This window comes from Vulpes lagopus, chromosome 1 (genome assembly GCF_018345385.1).
Source record: "Vulpes lagopus strain Blue_001 chromosome 1, ASM1834538v1, whole genome shotgun sequence".
NCBI classification, from domain to species: domain Eukaryota; kingdom Metazoa; phylum Chordata; class Mammalia; order Carnivora; family Canidae; genus Vulpes; species Vulpes lagopus.
The window spans coordinates 184,617,388-184,638,378 of record NC_054824.1 but is presented as its reverse complement, the minus strand read 5'-3'; the positions used below and the strand labels follow the sequence as shown (position 1 = coordinate 184,638,378).

General features: G+C 60.0%; 1 protein-coding gene across 8 annotated transcripts in view; it reads right to left on the bottom strand.

Moving 5' to 3' along the window:
* Positions 1–20,991, bottom strand: part of NAV1 (neuron navigator 1) — a 241,719-nt gene that overhangs the window by 73,824 nt on the left and 146,904 nt on the right. For 7 of the 8 annotated variants that reach the window (XM_041759000.1, XM_041759010.1, XM_041759036.1 and 4 more), the window contains exon 6: positions 19,520–19,885. In XM_041759000.1, the coding sequence (XP_041614934.1) occupies positions 19,520–19,885 (366 nt within the window). Of the gene's footprint in view, positions 1–2,733; positions 2,791–19,519; positions 19,886–20,991 lie in introns of those variants that run through there. The other variant, XM_041759058.1, reaches the window with a different exon arrangement.

The following is a 20,991-nucleotide window of genomic DNA, read 5'->3' as shown; positions in this document are numbered from 1 at the left end:
CTGACCTCCACTTTACAACATCCTCTCTCTCCTTGCCTACCCACAGCAGTGGGCCTCGAAGTCTTGGGCTTGGGTTGAGAGGCAACTGCAGCCCAACCCAGCCCCACGCTAGCAGGCAGCAGGCTGCGCGGGTGTAAGGTGACCTCCTCCTCCCCCTGGACTGAGGCAGACAGGTCCCGCCCTGGCATACCTGCCCAGGAGTCTGTTTCTGGGAAGGAGCTAGGTGAGTACTCAGCAGCTATGCCCCAGGATAGGCACGGAGCTTAGTCTACAAAGCTCAGGTCTCCAGGGGTGGGGTGGGGTGGAGTTGGGTGCGGTGGGGTGGGGTGGGGTGGGGTGGGGTGGAGCAGTGCCATGGGGCAGAGAGAAAAGCAATTCAAAAGAAATGATAGGGTAACCCAGAAAAGGCAGTGTGTAGGGAAGAAGGGGCGATGGGCTCAGGGAAAGGGTGCTGGAGCCAACTAAAGGATTTTCACATCTTCCACTGCTGAGGGGGGCAAAGAACAAGTGTCCATCTTGGCTCAGTGACACTCTTGCTTGGGTGCTCCCTGTGTGGACCTCAAGGAGCTTCTGAATTGGGGTGGCAGTGGTATTAGTGGAGAGAACAAGGTTAGGAACAGCCCCTTCCTTCTACCTTCTCCAGGACCCAGAGTCTCAGGACTCACCCCCAGTATCTCACCAGAAGAGCCCCCAGAGGTCCCTAAATAGATCTATTCATAGACTGGTTCCTCTTAAAGATATATCCCACCAGTCACCTTAGCAAAGTCGGTCCAAAGGAGCCGAGTGCCCTTCCAGAGGGGCTGCAGTCTGTGCCACTGTGGGAGGGGACACAAAGCTGGAGCCTCAGAGGGCTCCTGAGGGCTCCCCGGGCTGCCTATGCCTCTCCCTCACCGGGCTTTGCCGGGATCTGTTGCTCTTACCCCAGGCCTGGGCATGCAGAGCTGCAGTGGAGCCCCTGGAAAGTGCCTGGACGCCCCAAGGAACCGCGGGGGAGCAGAGCAGGTTCCAGAGTGCAGCCCTGAGCGGTCTCAGCATCAGGCGTCTGGCCTAACCTCCACCAACTCCCTACAGCCAGCCAAGTGGGGGGGGGGGGGGGCTGAGGGGAGGGAGTGTGTACACTGGGGTGGGAAGCTCCCAAAAAACCAGAAAGCTTCTGCTCTCTTTCTCTGGCTGCTGGAATTTCCTAATCCTCCCCTGGAGGTGCAGGTTCCAAGTCAGCTCTGAGAGTCCCAGGCTGGCTGGGTTCACATTCACTTCCCCTTAGTGGGGAGCCTCCATGCCCCCCCCCCCCCCCCCCCCCCCGCACTGGACGGTGGGAGGCCCCCTGTGCAGGTCCCTAATTCCCCTGCTGCTCCTTCTACCCAAGACCAGTTGCAGGCTCCAGTCCCTCCGAGGAATCCAGCCAGCCGGTCACCGCCCTTGCCGCCCCAGGTCTCACCCCTCTGTCCCCTACACCTCAGAACTTAGGGATCAGGAGACCCTCCCGCTGAAGGTGCTCCCCTCCCCTCCTCCAGGGAACCCCGCAGCTGGGGCCGGGGACCCCCGGGGCCCACAGTGGCACCCATCCAAGTTCCATCAAGTTGTGCCATTGTCTCAGCTGGGGCCCGGTTTCTGGAGCCCCCAGCACCTGGCTGGCCCTCTCGGGGGCCCAGGTCCTGCCACACGCACATCTCCAACTCCCGATGCCTGCCCAGCCGATGCCTGCCCAGCCGAGGGGGCTCCATGCTTGAGGGGGTTCCATGCTCACTCGGGGAGCCTGGGGGGCTTGGGGAGCCTGGGGACCTCGGGGGCGGGGGGGGGGGTTTGCGGGGCTCGGGGGGCTCGGGGTGCTGGGGGGTTATGGGGAGCTGGGGGGGTTCAGGGGGGCTTGTGGAGCTCGGGGAGTCTTGGGGAGCTCAGGGAGCTGGGGGAGCTCGGGGTGCTTGGGGAGCCTGGGGAGCTTGGGGAGCTCAGGAGCTTGGGGAACTCAGGGTACTGGGGGGGGGCTTGGGGGTCATGGGGAGCTGGTAACGGGGAGCTCGGGGAGCCTGGGGAGCTGGGGGGGGCTGGGGAGCTCAGGGGACTGGGGGGGGTGCTTGGGGGTCATGGGGAGCTTGAGGAGCCCAGGGAGCTTGGGGGTCATGGGGAGCCGGGGGAGCTCGGGGAGCTCAGGGAGCTGGGGTGTCACGGGGAGCCTGGGGAGCCGGGGGGGCTGGGAGCTCGGGGGACTTGGGGAGCCGGGGGGGCTCGGGGAGCTCAGGGAGCTGGGGGGTCACGGGGAGCCTGGGGAGCTGGGGGGGCTGGGAGTTCGGGGGTCATGGGGAGCCGGGGGGGCTCGGGGAGCTCAGGGAGCTGGGGGGTCACGGGGAGCCTGGGGAGCTGGGGGGGCTGGGAGTTCGGGGGTCATGGGGAGCCGGGGGGGCTCGGGGAGCTCAGGGAGCTGGGGGGTCATGGGGAGCCTGGGGAGCTGGGGGGGGGGCTGGGGAGCTCGGGGGACTTGGGGAGCCGGGGGGGGCTCGGGGAGCTCAGGGAGCTGGGGGGGTCACGGGGAGCCTGGGGAGCTGGGGGGGCTGGGAGCTCGGGGGTCATGGGGAGCCGGGGTGGGGGCGCTCGGGGAGCTCGGGGAGCTCGGGCAGCTCGGGGTCGCGGGGGTCCCGGGAGCCTGCAGTCCTCCCCGGCGCGGCCGAGACCCTCCCGCCGCAGCCCCCCGCCCCCCGCCCCCGGCCCGGGCACTGCGGCAGGCGCCGCGCTTACCTGCGGGGCCGATCCGCCGAGCGCCCCGCCCCGGGCAGGCGCGGCCGCAGCATCCTCCCCGCCGCCGCCGCCGCTCGCCCGGCCCCGCGCCCGCTCGCCCCGCCGCCGCTCGCATCGCGGCTCCAGCTGGCCTTAAAGCGACAGAGCCCCATTCCGCCGCCGCCGCCGCCGCTCCCGGGCCCGGGCCGCGCAGGCGGGGAGCGGGCTCTTTAACGCCCGGAGCAGGTAGACAAAGAGCCGCCGCAGCCCGGCCTTCCGGGGGCCTCGGGCGCCCAGAGATGCCCCGGGCTGGGGCCCCGACCTCCACCTGGGCCGCTCGCGGTGAGCCCCGGGGCTGGCGGCCGGTGCTGCGAGGGCGTCCTCCCGGGCCTGCCCCCCCCCCAGGCCGGGCCCTGCAGGAGCCGGGGGTCAGCACCAGCACCCGAGGGCTCGGGGAGCTGCTCCTCCCGGGAGGGGAGCCTAGCAAGGTGTGCCCTCCCCAGTGCCACACCTGGGGGCTGGGGGGGGTGCACTAGGGCTTCCCCAGGTGAGGGAATGCAGAGGAGGCCAGGTGTGCCCCGAGGGGGAGGGGACGGCGGCCCGGGGGAAAGAGCCCCTTGCACCGTGCAGGGGTTTGCGCCTTCACCAGGACGCACTTGCAGCTGCCTAAGAAGAAAGATGATCCCAAGGCAGAAGGATTTTAGTTTTAAGAAGAAAAACGAAGTGGGACCCAGTAGCAGGGCTCCCCACTGAGCACTTAACTCTCAAGGTTCAAACAAGGAGACCTGCACAGAGGCCCTGACCAAGGCGCCCAGCTCCCCCAGCCTCCCCCGGCCCTGGAAGGGGCTGAGTGCGTGCGTAAGGTTAGGGCCCCATCCCAGTGTGATCCGGGCAAACCCCGGAAGACAGATGACACCTGCAGTTTCTTAAAGCAAGAAAAATAACAGCAGTGATCTTTTTAAAAGCCCCCACCCCCACCCCAGGACTGACCTAAGGGGGCCAGGGCGCCACTGAGCAGCAGAGGTCTCTGGTGTCTGGGCGGCTTGGGGTGATCCAGCTGACCACAGAGACCCTAGGTGTTCCCCCAGGCCGGTCGCCTCAGCACCTTTAGCTTTCTGGGCCTGTTTGCACAAAAGTTCATGCAGAGGAGATGCACACTCCCGAGCTCCTCCCAGCTCCCCAGCCTGTAAGGAGGTCTGGATGGTGCTTTGAGCGCTGGGGATGGCCCTTCTCCCTAAAAGCCCATCTGGCTCCAGTCCTCTGATTCCTGGGGCCACTGACCTGGGGCTCCCTAAAAGCCCATCTGGCTCCAGTCCTCTGATTCCTGGGGCCACTGACCTGGGGCTCCCTAAAAGCCCATCTGGCTCCAGTCCTCTGATTCCTGGGGCCACTGACCTGGGGCTGCAGCTCCACACCCACCATCCACCACCGGATCTTGGGGGGTGGGGAGCTCATAGAGGGAACTCTGTCCCGGATGCCCCTGAGTCCCCCCGAGTCCGAGAGGGGTCTGATTCTGAGGGTGCCTACTGTGGTCAAGTTTTCCACATATGCTTGGAGATCCCCAGGGAGTAAAGCGCTGCAGTGATCCCAGCACCAGTGCTTCGGGCTTCCCGGTAGCATGTGGTGGGGGCAAGTCCATTTTTATTCCCTTTACTCTATGCTAAGTGGTTTGGGGTGGTAGGACGCACAGGCAAGGTGCACCGGTCCCGAGCAGACCCGCTTTGAGGGCGCTCAGAGCAAGGCAGGTGGTCTTCTCCAGCATGTTCACCCATCTCAGGCCAGGACGGTGTTCCTAGAGCGAACCCCTGTCCCGGCTCTTCCTCCTCACCACCACCCTAAGGAGGGTGAGCGTGCGCAGCTGTGCTGGGGCTGGCCTGGGTCATCTGGGGAACAGCTTAGAGTGACGCGCACCATAAGGGATTCTCTTTAGCCTCAGCCAGCATCCTGAGTAAGATGACTTTGTCTGAGCCAGAGGAATGTCACCAGCAGGGGATGTTTTCCCCCCAGATCGAGCTGTGCATTTTCCATAAGGTTTCCTCCTTTGTGGCTTTGAGGGCAGAGCCTAGCGGGAGGGAGGGAGGGAGGGAGGGAGGGAGGGGAGACCTACAGAGGTGAGGCTCCCTGCTAACGTGGAGGGCCGGGCAGGGACTGAGCTGTCCCAGAACATCCCTTCACAGCCTGGCAGAGCCCATGTGGCCCTATCCCTCCTCCTCACACAGGCAGCCTGCCCGTCCTCCTTTGCCCCCCACCCCTGGCGGCACGGCACCCCCCACAGCATCTGGGCACAGGGGAGGAGCTCCCAGCTCCTGAGTTTTGTCCTCATCCTCCCACCCCCACCAAGGGGAGTCTGGGCTAGAGGATCTCCAGACCCGCTCCTGAACTGCTGGAAGCCCGCAGAATCTGGGGTTTCCCTTTCCTCTTTCCTCGCCGCCCGCCGCCCGAGGAAGGTGGCTTGCCCCGTTGTCTCTACCTTCTACTTACCTCTCTGCCTGGTGGAGGGAGGGCCCAGGGGGCTTTTACAGGGGAAGGAGCAGGGTCCCAGACACGTCAAGAAATAGCATGCAAATTAGCACCTGCTATTTTCAGCCAATGGGTCAAAGCACTTTGGGTAATTGGACAGCAGCACTGAAGACAAGCGCTGTCTGGGGGCTTCTGGGAAGCCGGTAAAACACAACCTCCCCTGTCAGCAGACCCAGCTCCGGGCCTCGAAGAGGCCCTGACCCTGCCCATCACCGGGGTGTGGCAGACCGGGGGCGGGGCAAGGTGGCCTCGTTGCCTTGACGACAATGGGGGGGCATCCCGGGAGTGCTGGGGGGGGTTGGGGGACTCTGAGCTCTTGTTTCTGGGTCCCAGGCTGCAGAGTTGTGGCCCGGGACAGACGGAGTGGGGGACAGCCCAGGCACGTGGTGGAGGGGGAGGACACCTGCTGACAGGGAGCTGGGAGTCAGGCACTTTTCCAGAGAGAAAACCCAGCCAAAGAGGGAGAGAGGAAAAAGGCCCATCTATCTCAGATAGGCCTCCCCTGTGCTCCTCTGGCTTCTCTTCAAAGAGTCCTTGGGAGCCATGATCTCATTTGTCTCCCGTGCCAGGGCCAGGGCCGTCAGAGCGGCTCTTTATAAGGGGAAACTGAGGCACAAGGAAAGACTCGGAAACCTCTAAAGCAGAGGGCAGAGCCCAGATTAATATGCATGAGATCTTTTAGCCAGATTCCTGGGGGGGGGGGTGATACCCTGCCCATCACTCCTCCACACACACCTCAAAGGATCTCTGGAGTCACCCCAACCCAGGCCCAAGGTCCTCCAGACCAGCGTTCCATTTCCATCAGGAACATCCAAAGACAGTTCGTGGGGAGGCTCTGGTTGTGTCCTTGACCATAATCTCAAAGGTTAACGGGGTCGGTTAGAGTGAGGCGCAAGCAAAAAGAGAGAGAAAGACCCGCCAGGAAGGCCCATGTGGTCTGAGTTCCAGTGTCACCTGCCTGGGGGTTTCTGGGTTCCAGTGTCTGCCCTCCATGAGCCGGGGCCAGTCAGAGAGGCTCCGTTGGGGTTCTGCGGTGCAGGCTGAGCCCTGAGACCCCTCCACGTCCTGGCCAGGCTGGGCTGGCTGCGTGGTGGCAGAGGCAGAGCAAAGCACACCTACCATGTGGAGAGGGGTGACGAGGAGAGAAAGACTTCGACCAGAACCCAGGGGCGCAGGGGCGCAGGGGCACGGGAAAGGACTTGGGGGAGGACCCTTTCCCGTGGGGACCTACTCCCAGACCCCCCCAGTGACCCCAGTGACTCCTGGGGAAATCATCTGGTGGGACCTTGATAGAAACATCTATGACAACCATTCCTAGGCTCTGTGGGGACACTTTCGTGACTCTAATTTTATTTACAAACAACCTAATGCTCTAAGGTAAGGCAGGTGTCACTGTACACAGGTATGGAAGCCCTGACGTTAGCCCCAGGCTCGGGATCACTGTCTATTAGAAATGATTTGGGGGCCCCCGGGGTGGCTGCTCAGTGGTTGAGCATCTGCCTTCGGCTCAGGTCGTGATGCCGGGATCCCAGGATCCCGGGATCGAGTCCCAATCGGGGTCCCCGCAGGGAGCCTGCTTCTCTCTTTGCCTGTGTCTCTGCCTCTCTCTGTGTCTCGTGAATAAATAAATAAAATCTTAAAAAAAAAAAAAAAGCGGATTTCATCCAGTGGATTTTTTGCCTCCTCAGGGAGGCCTGAGCTTCCAGGAGGACCTTGTGCACTACCCCGGTGGGCTTCTCTGCTCCTGACCTACTGAGGCTGTACCTTCCCTCACGACTTCCAGGCCCTTCCCGGAGGAGGTGCCAGGGAGCCTGGGACTGAGCCACCTCCTGTGGTCCCATAACCCAGAATGTCAGAGCTGAAAAAAAAATGCCGAGCTCCTGCGGTTCAAGGCCCTCATTCTCACAGGGAGGAAGTGGGGCTAAGAAAGTGACCTCCTCCAGGTCCCCCGCAGAACCTGGGCTTCCCGATTCCCCAGGGCTTGCCAGCAGCCAGCGCCCCCCTCACCAACTCCCTCCCCAGGGCGGCCTGGAGGGTGGGCATGGGGGGCATTTAGATGGGGCGCTGGAGGCAGTAGGTGCAGTCAGAGGCGGCGGGGCCCCAGCGAGAAGCCTCTGGAGCAGCACCCGAGCCAGCTAGCGGGACCAGCCCAGCCGCCCCTCTGGGTTAGGGCTCCGCAAATGTTTACAGGACCTCTGAGGAAACCTGCTTTGGCTCGGCCCACCCGGGAGAGGAGGCCGCGCCCCATAGCCCCACAGCCAGCTGCTGGCCTGCAAGGCCTGCCTGGCGTCCTTCGGCCATCACCCGAACCTCGGGGCTCCGGGCGGCTCTGGGCACACGGGGCGATGGGAAGGGGTGAGGGTCCCAGAAGGACCCCACAGACCCTCAGCCAGTCTCCCTGGGCGGGTGTGTGTGTGCACACCCAAAAGCCCCCCAGCTCAGCTCCCCGAGGCCAGAAGCCAGACTGCGAGACCACAGCACTGCCCCAGCAGCCACGGCGGGGCTGGAGCTCCCCCCTCCAGTAGGAGGTCCCCCAGGCTTCGGGAAGGCTCCAGAAGCGCACCGTCCTTTCCTCCCGCGGACCCTCTCAGCGGCCACCGCCCCCTGCTCCCAGCCATCCCCTGCCCTGGCCCAGATTATCGTAGCACCTTCCTCTCCAGGCTTCCAGGGTCCCCCTGGTTTCCCCTAACGACCCTCCCCGTGGGAGCCAGGCGGGCCGCGAACCAAACACGTTGGACCTCATCACTCAGTCCTTTCCCTGAAACCTTCCCGGTTTGGCTAGAAGAAAAGCCAGAGGCCCTCACCCTGAGGTGTAAGATGCTGTATGGCCAGGCCCCTGGCTACCTCCTGATCTCACTTCTGAGCACTCTCCCGTTTACTCTGCATCAGCCGCACTGACCTCTTTGCAGCTCCTTGAACACATGCCCATTCTTGCCTCGGGGCCTTTGCACATGCCTTCCTGCGAGCGGTTTGCCAGGGAAGCCTTCCCTGACCGCCGGAGCTCAACGGCGCCCTCCCCGGCGCTCCCGGCCTCTTACCCTGCCTCTTTTCCTTATGGCACCCGGCACCAGCTAATCTACTGGGCCTTTATTTGTCATCCCTTTTCCGTATACGAGTTTAAGAACAATGTCTGTTCTGTGCGCTTGCCGTATCCCCAGACGTCCTGTACAGCAGGTTCTCTACTGGTATTTATCAAACATGTGAATAAATATCCCGACGCAGGCATCATCACCTTTCACTTCAGACAATGAGATGAAGCCCTAAGAGGCCACTTAACGTATCCGAGGTCATGCAGGTGGTGAGTGGCCAACGGGAGAATTAAATCCAGGGCAGCTGGACTCCAGAATGTTCCATCGACGTCGCCAACCTGCCCTTGAAGAACGGCAAACTGACCACAGGCACCGGTGGAGCCACAGGAGGCCACCTGGCTGCTGCCTCCCGGGCGTCAGGGGCAGCTGCTCGGGGCGGGGAAGGGCAGGATCTCTCCGTGGGAGCCTCCGCCCCGGGGGCGTTTTGCTCCGGCTAAATCCGGGAAACTGGGATCCCCTGAGGACAGTTCGGTCCAGCAAGGGCCCAGGCAGCAGGCCCAGCAAGGGCCGGCGACGGCGGAGAATCAGCTCTGTCCCTCCTCTTCCTTACCGTCGATGGAACGTCAGCAGTCCTGGGAGCCCAGCGCTGGAGGCCCTGCCCCGGGCCGGCCACAGGGCCCTGTCGTCAGAGCCATGGGGGCCGGGATGGAAGCCGGACCCCGAAGCTCAGGGTGGCTGGGACACTGAGAAAGGGGACGGGGAGGCGAGGGCCGGGGAAGGAGCGGGAAGAGAGCTGTGGCCAGTGGGGAGGAAGGGCAGGTCAAGGTGGAGACGTGTCCCTGCCTCTCGGGCTGCAGACGCCCCCAAGCCGAAGGGATGGGGCGCAGGAAGAGCAGGCTGGCGGCGTGGCTCAGGTGGCTCAGGCCCCGGGCTAAGAGCAGGGCCCCGGGCCTCCCGGCACCCTCTGCGCCCGTCTGGTGGCTAACGCGCCCCTGCCCGCCGGCAGCCCTGCACCCCGCCCTCTGCCACTGGGATCCGTGCACACACAGCCTCTTTGTACCCGGCGCCTCCCACATGTGTCCGGATGGGTCTCACACAGCGTCTGTGTCCCTCGTCCCCTCCTTGGCGCGCCCGGCACCAATGCATTGGCTGTTTATCTGCGGCGCGTGCCCCCCCCCGCCCCCCCGCCTCTCCTTCCTTATCTCCCACGACCCCGTCTTGCATATTCAGTGAATGCCCATCTCTTGGGTAGACGCGTGCTTTGGGTCTCTCTGGGCCCGACTCTTTCTGCCTGTTTTTTTTTTTTTTAATCTAGACCTTTATCCATCTGCCTGCGCTTGTCCCATTTTCACCCCGATACACAGGCAGGAGCGATCCAGTCCTGCAGACTCTTCGGGGCACCCCCCGTGCAAGCTCAGTGGGTAAGTCTGACTGCCCGGCCTGCTAGCCTCTCTTACTTAGCTGCAGTGAATGGTCTCTTTTGCTGCCTGGCCAGAGACATCTGATTGCCCAGAGGCCAGAGCTGGCCCCTCATGGACATCCTGGGACAGCCCAGCCTTTGAGCCGGCGTCAACAAGGACTTGTATTCAGAGGCTTGGGTTGCTCCTTCTGGCCCTTCTGCCGATGGCCCTGAGCTCCTGGAGGTGGCTATTCTGCGGCTCTCCGAAGCAAGATCCTGTCTTGCAAGATAGAGAGGTCACTTCGGGGCATTCCATGTGGGGGTCCCTGACGATGATTCATTAGCCAGTCAATAGCATGACCTGAGAATATACTCCGCTGGGCACTGAAAAAATAGAAAACAGGGTCTCTGTCCATGGGAAGCTCCCACTCCAGTGGAAGGCATGTGATCCCTGCCCCAGAAATGCTCCGAGGCTTAGGGGGCACGGGGATGGCGCACAGAGGGCAAGGCGTCATGGTACACCCAGTGGGGCAGGGGGGTGACCAGAAAGAGCCCAGGACACGGGAGTCAGAAGGCCTGGGTTTTGCTCTGGTGCGGCCACTTTTAAGTGACGTGATCCTGGCAATCCACGTTCCAATCTCCTCACTTGCACCGTGGGGGAAAGAATATCTAATTCAGGTTTAAGATTCAATTAGGTAATGAGACATTAGTGTTTTGTAAGCCCCACATGCTATGCAATTGTTAGAGAACCTAAAAGGCACAAGCGACTGCGGTGTAAGTCATACGCACGAGTTCCAAGACCATCCAGGGTCAGACAGCAATGATGTAACCATGGGATGAATCAGAGAAGGCTTCCTGGAAGCAGGGGATTGGCAGACGAGTGGGCAACTGGGCATCATCACCCAGGTGGCAAAGTTCCATCCTGCAGATGGTCTTTGGGACCTTTACTGCTTTAATTTTCTAGGAGCCAACCAAGAGCAGGGAGGGAGGTAACGCTTACGGAGCCCATGCTGCAAACCTAGTGTATTAACACAACATATTCTAGAACATCCTTATAGGAATCCTATGCCCATACAACTATGCCCACTCGAATGGATTTACAGCTTTCCCAAAGCCTCAGAGCTGGGATCCGAACCCAGGCCTGTCATACTTCTACACTTAAGCTCTTTCTGTAATATCAGGTTGCACGGAATTTCCAGGCACTAGCTGAGGCCAGCTGGCTGACCACAGACTATAAGGTAGGTGGGGAAAGGAGGAGGGAGCTGACAAAGAAGACAGACAGGTGGACAGGCAGGTGGGCAGGGCTGCTGCGGGGGAGGTGGTGGGGGAGGGGAGCCAAACCCCTCTCGAGGGCTTCCTCAACCCCTTATCCATCCTGATGTCGACCAAACTGTATGTCATCGAACTCCGTGAAAACCCCAGCAGCTCAATTGTAGGTTACTAGGACACACGAGGGGAGGGGCCTCGCCTCAGCCTGCATCAGTTGCCACGGCAACGAGCACACATCCAGCCGCCCCTCCGGAATACCTGCTCACTCCAACCTTGCATCAACCCCGGTGGGTTGGAACAGCCACTGCGATCCAAGTTAACCCCACACAGACCGTACAGTGCTAACACTGTTGTGTCTTAAGAACTCGGGGGTGTTTCAAGGGCCAGGAGCAGGAATCAGACTCCACGCCTCCCTTCCCTTCCGACTTCCCTCTTTATGATCAAGGCTGTGTGTCCCACCCACCCGCAGTCACTGTGCCCGTAGGTGCTACGCTAGAAAATCCAGGAGGCGGTGCCCCGTGGAGTTGCCCTCCGCCCATCGTAACTGCCGCTGAAAGGTAAAATACCCATGTGTCCTTGCCCACGGCACGGGGCACTCTGAGGAGTGTTCCACGTCATCTCCCAGAAGCCCCTCAGTGCCCGTTGCCCACGGCAGTACCCTGCACTGGCTTCCCCTCTCTTCGCTGACTTACAACCCCATTGCCCATCAGTGTTTTCTAGAATCATCTCCCAAATAAACCGCTTGCACTCGAATAAAACACTTGTCTCAAAGTCTCCGTCTGGTGACCCCAGCACAAGACACAGGACACTTCAAAGACAATAAACGTATGTTTGAGTGTGGTAGACAGCCAGGCAGCCGGTCACGATGGGAGGTGCCAGGTCTGCTCGTGCGACCTCGCATGCGTTAGCCCAGCTTCCCTGCACAACTACCTGAGGCCCAGACCCGCACACACAGACCGTTGGCCACGTGAGAACGTTGCGCGAACAGGTGTGGCTGGGTCCGGCCGCACCCCCTGTGCTCGGCAGGCCGCCTCGCTGGTCAGCCTCGAGTGAGGATCGGAAACATCCTCTTGAAGCACGGAGGTCAACAAACGCTTTTCCGAACGCTGTTGTCACCTCGCAGGTGCACGTGATGGCTTCGGCCCAGCCACTGGGGGACGTCTGCCACCGAATGGCTAACAAACAAGAGCCAGCATTCGCCGGGCACCTGCGCAGAAACGTATTCACAAACTCAATCCCTGCACCAATCCCACGGGGCAGCCACCGTGACCGCCGGGGACACCGAGGCCAAGGGAGGATAAGCACTCACCCGAGCCCACAGAGCTCACAGGAAGGGCCAGGACTAGACCCAGGAGCGCAGCCTCCACTCTAAGCCGCTCCACTACGCCGCGGCTCAGCTACGCCTCCGTAGATGAGCCTGTTCTCGAAGGTCCGCCGAGGTGACTGCGCACCACAGGGCCAGGAGAACGGCAAGGTGGTGCTGAAGAGCACAACGGGATCCATCGTCCCGGGCAAAAAGAAGTCAAAACCCAAATCCAGTGAACTCCTCCGCCCGGCGGAAGAAGTCTTATTTGGCTACTCTACCAGCTCCCACGGAAGACAGAGGCCACCAGCGAAACGAGCAGAGCAGGACGCTGACATCAGAGCAACACATTCCAAGCCAACTGCCCTTCACAGGTTTCAAAGCCCTCCTGCACGTTCTTTGTCCCCGGATCCTCCGAAGGCAAAGATGACCGCCTTTCTGTGAATGGCCTGGCTAAGGCTCAGAGAGGCGAGCGGGCCTGTCGGGCCACACAGCAAGTGGAGGGTGCTCGGACGGAAGCCCCGATCTCCAGGCGCTCCTCCCCCCGCACCTCCGAGCCTATCACCCAAGGCTGCCTCTGTGAATCTGGGGTCAACCCGTAATTGTCAGATGTCATCCCCCCAAATGGCAGCAACCGTGCTCCACCTCAAGGACACGTCCCCTCTTTTGCCATAGACCCGGTAGGCATCCGACCTCCCTCTTAGATTTGAAGCTTTTCAAGGACAGAAACTGGGTTTCCTTCTTGAGCCTCGATGTTGGGGCCTCCCCTGAGTGACCCCCTACCATCCTCCGCCTTAATCCTTGTGTTCCCTGGGCAAAAGCCAGGCCTGGGCCAGCTGCCCACGAGGTGGGGTATCTAAAGAACTGCCAGGAAACAAAGAAGATAAAGGGAGTAGAGTAAGGCTCTCCCCGCCGCACATTCAAATTTAATAAAGGTTCTCCTCTCTTTGTACATAAACCCTACAAACCTGGTGCCCATTCCAAGAGAATTCTTGTCACCGAAGGTGGTGCAGTTGGACACCTTGGGGTTCCCGGGTCAGGCATCCGCCAAGCTGAAGAGCAGCGGACGAGGCTCCTTCTCAGGAGGGTGGCTGAAGACACAGGCTGGGAGGTGTCTCTTTAAGGCTTGGGCTCACTGCCTCTGGGAGCAAGGAGCCAGCCTGGGAGAAGGCAGGGGCCTACAGTTTATTTTAGTTGACATTTTTCAAACGTCAGGAGACTTCAGAGCCAAGAAGGAAACGAATCCCATCTGTTCCCGAGCCCCCAAGCACGGTTCAAGAGGACAGGCTGGGGAAGGGGGGGCAGGCCAGGAGGGAACAAGAAGACTGGAACATCCAGCCACACACATGGAGCAGGAAACCACCTGGGGAGAGACACAGGGCACGGCAGACAGTCGCCAGGAAGCCCTGCTGTCCCCTAACACACACCCGCGGGGCTTCTGCCGGCCCGGTCTCGGGCTCTGTGGCCTTTGGCATGGGTCACGGGACAGCAGGGCTGCTGGGGACACAGTTGTCCGCCGCGTGCATGGCGCCCACTGGAGGTGTGCGACACGGCAGTAGTGCTGCCGGCTAGGCCCGGGGTCCCTGCTCCTTACGCGGCGCAGCTCGGACACAGCCCCCCCCCCCAGCTGCCGTCTGTGGGGGCAGAGATGGAGGCGTCGAGGAGGACGTCCAAGTTCCAGGAGGGAGGTGGGGAGTGGAGGGCTCCTGACCTCCTCCCCCTTGGGCACGCTTGGTCCCTCTGCCCAGCACTGTATTCCCCACCGTCTACACCGCTGCCCCAACTCTGGGTGCCAGAGGCGGGAAGCACAGATGGCCGTGGAACTTATCTTCTTACTGAGATTAAATTCCAGACCTTCCTATTTTTAGAAGAACAAATTCCTGTACTCTTTTCAAGAGGTAAAAATGTCTCAAACTGTCATCTAGGACAGTCAGCAGCCAACCTGATGCTGTCTACACTGTCACGCTTTGGTTATTACCCTGGCAGGACGCGTGTCAGGCGGTGAGGAGTCTGGGCGCCAAATTTTAAGAGGATCATTCACAACTTGAGAGCTTCCAGGGGAGGCTGACCAGGATAATTGGGATCTGGAAAACTGGGTCATTTAAGAAAATAATGAAATAAGCTGGGGACCTTTTTTTTTTTTTCTTTTCTTTTTTTGGTCTAGGGAAGAGACTATCTGAGCAATCATTAAGAACATGTTGAGGGACGCCCAGGGGGCTCAGGGGTTGAGCATCTGCCTTCGGCTCCTGGGGTCCTGGGATCGAGTCCCACCATTGGGCTCCTGCAGGGAGCCTGCTTCTCCCTCTGCCTGTCTCTGCCTCTCGCTCTGGGTCTCTCATGAGTAAATAAATAAAATCTTAAAAAAAATAAAAAAAAGAACATGTTGAAATACCTGAATGAAGACATATTCTATTTTTCTTGGATGGCAGCATTTGAATCAATAGGCAGAAGCGAAGCAGATTTCAGGTGAACGTTTAGAAACTTTCTCATAATTTTCTTCTATTTGAAATAGAATATGCTCACTCTGTCTATGCAAGGGAACACTGAAAAAGCAGCTTTCATGCATTTCAGGAGAGCTTTAAAGAAGAGTCTTGTCGTTAATGGGAAGATAGATTAGTCCAACATCACTGAGAAGTTGTAGGAAAATATGGCTTCCTGAGTAGCAGAGAATCTGCCTCGGTAGGTCTGGAATGAGATTTGGAATCTATATTTTTAACAGGAACCACTAGTTATAAAACTCTCCTAAGAAAACACAGAGGGATAAGGTTCATGACATTGGATCTGGCAGTGACTTCTTGGATACAACACCCAAAGCGTAGGCAGCAAAAGAAACATTAGATAAACTGGAGTTCATCAAAATGAAAAACTTCTGGGCTCAAAGGACACTAATGATAGAGTGAAGAGGCAACCCACACCATGGGAGAAAATATCTGCAATTCACGTGTCTGATAAGGGATTAATAAGCACAATATATAAAGAACTCTTACAACTCAACAACAACAATGCAACCCAATTAGAAAATAGGCAAAGGACTCGAACAGACATTTTTCCAAAGAAGACCTACAAACGGCCAATAAACATGTGAAAAGACGGTCAACATTGGTACGCATCAGGGAAACACAAATCAAAACCACAAGGAGACAGCACTTTGCAGTCAGTCGGGTGGCTGTTACTAAAAACCGAAGCAAACAGGAAAGTGGAAGTGCTGCTAGGAGGTGGGGAACCTGTACCCCTCCCACACTGCCGGTGGCAAGGTAAGATGGTACGGGCGCTGTGGAAGACAGTAGAGCGGTTCCTCAAAAAGACTAAAAACAGAGTTTAGGGATCCCTGGGTGGCGCAGCGGTTTGACGCCTGCCTTTGGCCCAGGGCGCGATCCTGGAGACCCGGGATCGAATCCCACGTCGGGCTCCCGGTGCATGGAGCCTGCTTCTCCCTCTGCCTATGTCTCTGCCTCTCTCTCTCTCTGTGACTATCATAAATAAAAAAATATATATATAAATAAATAAAAACAGAGTTTAACTACAGGTGATCATATACAACTACATGTGATCGGATAATTCCGCTTCTCAGCGTACACCCCGAAGAATTGAAGACAAGAGCTTGAACAGTTATCTGCATCCCAATGTTCAAGGCAGGATTATCTACAACAGCCAAAACGTACAAACGATCCACCGACAGCTGAACGGACGAACAAAATGCGCCATAGCCATACGTTAAAATATTACCAGCCTTAGAAACGAAAGTTCTGGTATATGCTACACACAAATGAACGCTGGGGACATGATGCTGGGTAAAACACACCAGTCACAGAAGGGCAAATCCTGTACGATTCTCCCCAGACGAGGTACGCAGAGCAGCCAGGGGCACAGGGACCGACAGCAGAATGGTGGCTGCCAGGGGCTGGGGCGAGGGGACGCGATGACCTAGGGTTTAACGGGGACAGAGTTTCGGTTTGGGAGGATGGAGAAAGTCATGGAGATGGATGGCGCTCACGGTCACACAACAATGTGAACGCGCTTCCTGCCTCCGCGCTGAACTCGGGAAAATGGCTGGCATATTAGCCATATATATATAAAAAAACCAACAACACGTACTTTACCCCATTTTTTAAAAAAGAACTGTGATTTTTAAAAATAGGATTCTCTTGGCAGCAAATTCACCTTCCTCATTCTAGTTCGCTGAGCTTCCGCTTGCAGAATTTGCCTTCCCTATGCCCCCAGAGACTGGCAACCCAGGAAAGGCCTGGTGCTCGGATGGAGCAGAGAGCGCTCCGCTAATGTGGGACTGAGCACCAGCTGGGGGAGGGCCCCCCAAGGCGCTGCTCCCCAGCTGATACCTGAGAGCGCTCAGAGTCCCTGTCACCTCTCCTGGCTCACTCAGATGGCTTGTGGCTGCTCGTGTCACCCAGGAGGGAAAGCAGAGGCTTCAGTTCCTCTGCTGGTCTGGTGCTGGGAGCTCCTGGGAGGCAGGAAAGTGAGTGGCAAGGGGCAGTGGCTGACAGGGGTCAAGGTGGCATCACTGTGCGGTGACAAGGGAAGCCCTGCAGGCCACCCCTACAGGGAATGGCCCTGCCCCTTTGATGAGTAGGGAAAACAATTTTCTTCGAAAACTGGACGTTTTCTAAATTATAAAACCTGGACGAAAACCACAGTGGGGATGGGGGCTGAGCAGGGGCCGCTCAGGTCTGCGTGTTCTCTTCAAGATTGGCTGGAATCTAAGGTGCCGGGTCTCTAATGGGAAAGCACAACACTGAACCATGAAAACATAGCATCGGGGAGTGATTGTTTACATTAAAATTACTGGGATTATTAGTGGGTTCCCCTCAGCTCTGGCTGCCCAGCACACTGAAGGGCGGGTGTGTTCCCAGTCCTGGCAGGGAAGCCCACCAAGGGGAAACCTGGAAACTACCACGTGTTAAGAGTTCCTGCCAATGGCAGAGCGACCACAGAAACAACACACGTGCGGTTATCTTGGAAGCCACGCTGCAGTCGGCGCGAAGGTCCACCCCGCGATCCGCCGTGCCAGCACCTGCCCGCGTGAGCTCCCGGCTTCCCTGGGCTCACGGCCAGTCGGGGGATGTGCGGGAAGGGCACCTTCTCACTCATGCTGGCCTCAGTGAAGTCCTGCTTCTTTTTTTTTTTTTTAACTGATTCAGGATCACACACACTGTCCAGAGGGAAGGGGATAAAGAAAGTGCTAGAGGGTGGATTAAGGGCATCTTTCCCGGCTCCTTCTGCCCACCATTCCATACTCCCGTGCCCGCAAAATCTACGTTCACAGGACGGGCCAGCGGCCACGCCATCGGTCCCAGCTGCGGATTCTGAGTGGCGCTGGGGTGAGACTGCACCCTCCCCGGGGGCGGGCCTGGGGGCCGCAGAGGGCGGGAGTCGTCCTGCTCCTTCAGAATGGCATTTTGACAATAACGATAATAACAGTCACAAGAGCAAAAAAATAAAAATAAAAATAAATAGCTGACACTTATTGAGCATCTACCAGGAACCAGGAATTATTCCAAGCACTTCATAGATACTGATGTATTTAATCCTTAGAATTAGCCTGAGATAGGTTCTATTGCCGGCATCGAGCACATGGGCCAACCGAACCCCGGGGAGGTTAACTACCTTGCCCACCAAGTCCTGCCACCTGCCTCAGGCTGCGATCTCTCCAGAGGCAGGAGTCCTGTGCCTCCCAGGGTTCGGGAAACTTCCTGCCAAGGCCACTGCGGGCACCGCGGGCGGTGGCTCTCACCTCCCTCCATCTGGAGCTCCCTGGGGGCTGGGGCTCCGGCCATCCCAACCCACGGGGACCTTTCGGAGCTCTGTGCCTCACAGGGGTGCACCTCCCTTGGCCCTACCCAGCTGGGAGCCCTCAGAGGGCAGGGATCGGGCCTCCCTCGTAGGGGCAGCTTCCCAGAGCAGCCCATCCGACACGGTGGCTCCCCTTCCCGGCCAGCGGAGCCTGTGAGCACAGGGGGAGCCGGGTGGCTCTTCCCCCGTCCCAGCTGCAAGCTGCCGGGTCTGAGCATGAGCTCGGGCGGCCTCTGGGATTTAAGAGGCGGTAAACAACCCCATGCATGACTCAGTTGTTTTGCTCCGGAGCAGCAGCGGCATGGGCCAGACAGGCTCTGCCCAGGCCCTGCTCGTTTGTCCCCAGGGGTGGGGAACAGTGGATGGCGCGGAGCTCAGCTCTCAGACCTTTCCTAGGAGGGGCTACTTTTCACTCTCTTGAAGCTTGGGGGGGGGGGGGGGGTTATTGGGAAGAGGTGGTCCCCCAGAGGGCTAGGGGGAAGGGTGTTGCCGCTACTTGTGTGGTCCCTTGGAAAGTCCCGGCAACCCAAGAAGGAAGAGAGGAGAAGCGGCAGGGAGGTGAAAGATACCCTGGAGAAGCTTCCAGAACCACTAGGCTCTCCAGTCCCCCAGCTTGGAAGAGCTGGGCCAGGACCCCGCACGCCCTGCACGCCCCACACTCCTCTTCCTTCCTATGTCCTCCCTCACTTTGCAGCCGGTCACTGGTGTCCCCGCGGCTGCACACTCAGCCCTGCCAACCGGGCGGAGAGGAGGAGAGGAGAGGAGGGTCCCCGAGGGGGGAAGGCCCGGGAAGGAGCAGACCCTGCTCACAGGCCAGGCCAGGGGCTAGGAAGTCGCGCTGCAGGTACCAGGTCTGCAGAGGAAGAAGCCGGGGCAGCGGGGACGGGGACGGGGACGGGGACAGGGGACAGGCTGCCCGGGGCAGGCACAGGGCGCCGGGGCCGGGGCAAGGACCGGGACCGGGAAGGAAGCAGAGCCCCCGGGACCAGTTTTCTGTTCCAGGGGTTTCATTCTCTGTACGTGTGGGCCTCAGGTAGACCAGCGCTGCACCAGCATCCTTTTTTGCAAATGGGGCAGAGGAGGCGGTCCGCAGCGCACCGGGGGTGGCGGGACCCGGCCTTAGGGGCGGGGGCGGGGCGAGCCGTGGAGCGACAGCCACACGGGCCAATGAGAGCGAGGGCCCCGCGCTGACCAATTAGCACCTCGGAGGGAGGGGCCCTGCACCGACCAATCAGCTCCCCGGGGAGGTAGGGCCCCGCGCCGACCAATCAGCTCCCCGGGGAGGCCCCCCCGCCGACCAATCAGCTCCTCCCGCGGCGGCCCCGCCCACCCCGCGAGGCCCCGCAACCCGGCGGCGTCTGGTCCCAGCGCAGCTGCAGCCGCGCCCGAGGGACCCCGTCCCCATCCCCCGTCCCCGTCCCCGTCCCCGTCCCCCGTCCCCATCCCCCGCCCCCCCGCCCCGCTGTGCAAGGGCCTTACCCGGTAGTGATGTCGTCGTCCTCCGTCATGGTCTTGCCCATGAGGTCGCTGTCGCTCATGTAGCCGGACTTGAGGTCCACCTCGTCCGAGTCCAGGGACTCCACCAGCTCCAGGCGGGAGATGTGGCTGAGCTTGCTGGGGCTGCGCATGGGCATGGTGTGCGAGTAGTGGGCCCGCTCCCCGTGCATGTACCAGGCGGGCGGCCCCTCGGAGCGGCAGCCCCCGCCCACCGACGGCGCGTCCCCGGCCTGCAGCCGCGGGCTGGACTGGCCATAGCGCCAGGACAGAGGGGACGAGCGGCTGGAGAGGCTGGACACGCTGCGAGGGTTGGCGTCGTCGCTGTCGTAGCAGGTCATCTCCAGGGAGCTGGGCAGAGGGCAGAAGGGCACTGGTTTTCCCTGGGGCCCTGTCCCCGCTTCCCGGGCCCTCCCGCCTCCTCTGCACCTGCCCAGGCGGCTCCACCGCCTCCAGGAGGCCTCTGGGTGCGGGGCGCCCTGCTACATGTCACCTGAGCTTGTCAGAGGAAAAGGACTCCATGTGCCATATCCTGCCTAAGGGCACAGGCCTTACACTGGGTTTCAATCCTTTTCTACCATCCATCCACCCGTAAGTGAGCTGGAGGCGAAGTAATCAGCCCTGCTAAGCCTCCACTCCCGTACCTGTCAAATGGGGATAACAGCCTATGAGCTACTCCACAAAGTGGTAGGGCTCACCTAGGCGATGTCTAACACGGTGCCCGGTCTACGGAAGCTGCTCGATAAATGGGAAGGGTCCAGTGAGATCTCTTGGGCCAAGGGAGATAGACTGGTCACCCGAGCTTGAAAGGCCCTGGTCACTCCTTTGCTCGGGGTCTGCCTATTACCTCTTTTCTGTTAATGAGCTGAGAGCCAGCTGATTCCCAAGCCGGATGGCAAAGTCTGGAGTGGGTTACAGCAGCTACAGGCAAAGCCTCGGGAACCCGAGATGTGTGGCTGGTTCCCACTAAGACGAGGCCCCCAGTGAAGGGCCTAGGCCATCAGGAGAAAGCAGCAGAACCTCACCAGAGACCAGAAAGCAGCCTCCACGGGAAAGAGGAGAGAATGCGTGGAAATGGACAAGAGGGCAAAGACAGGATGTGCAGGATCCCAGGCCTCGGGCCCAGGGCTGTGCCGGACGGCCTGACACAAAGGGAGTCTGGAAGCTGGGGAAGGAGACGCCTTTCTCCTTCAGGGACCCAGGCGGCTGCAGGGAGAAAGGATAGCTGGGATCTGCTTGGAGAGGCGGCCCCGATTGGGGTTCAGATGGACACTGACCAGCCCACGCGGCCCAGCAGTGTTGCCAGCCCCGGTCAACCACAGGCAGGGTCTCAGAGGCGTGGCCCAACTGAAGCCACGCAGGGTTGAGCAACTGAAATAGGATGCGTAGGCCAAGACGCTGGGCAGCCGTGGCAATCGGGGGCTGGACACAAGTTACACAAGCCGAGGAACCCTCAC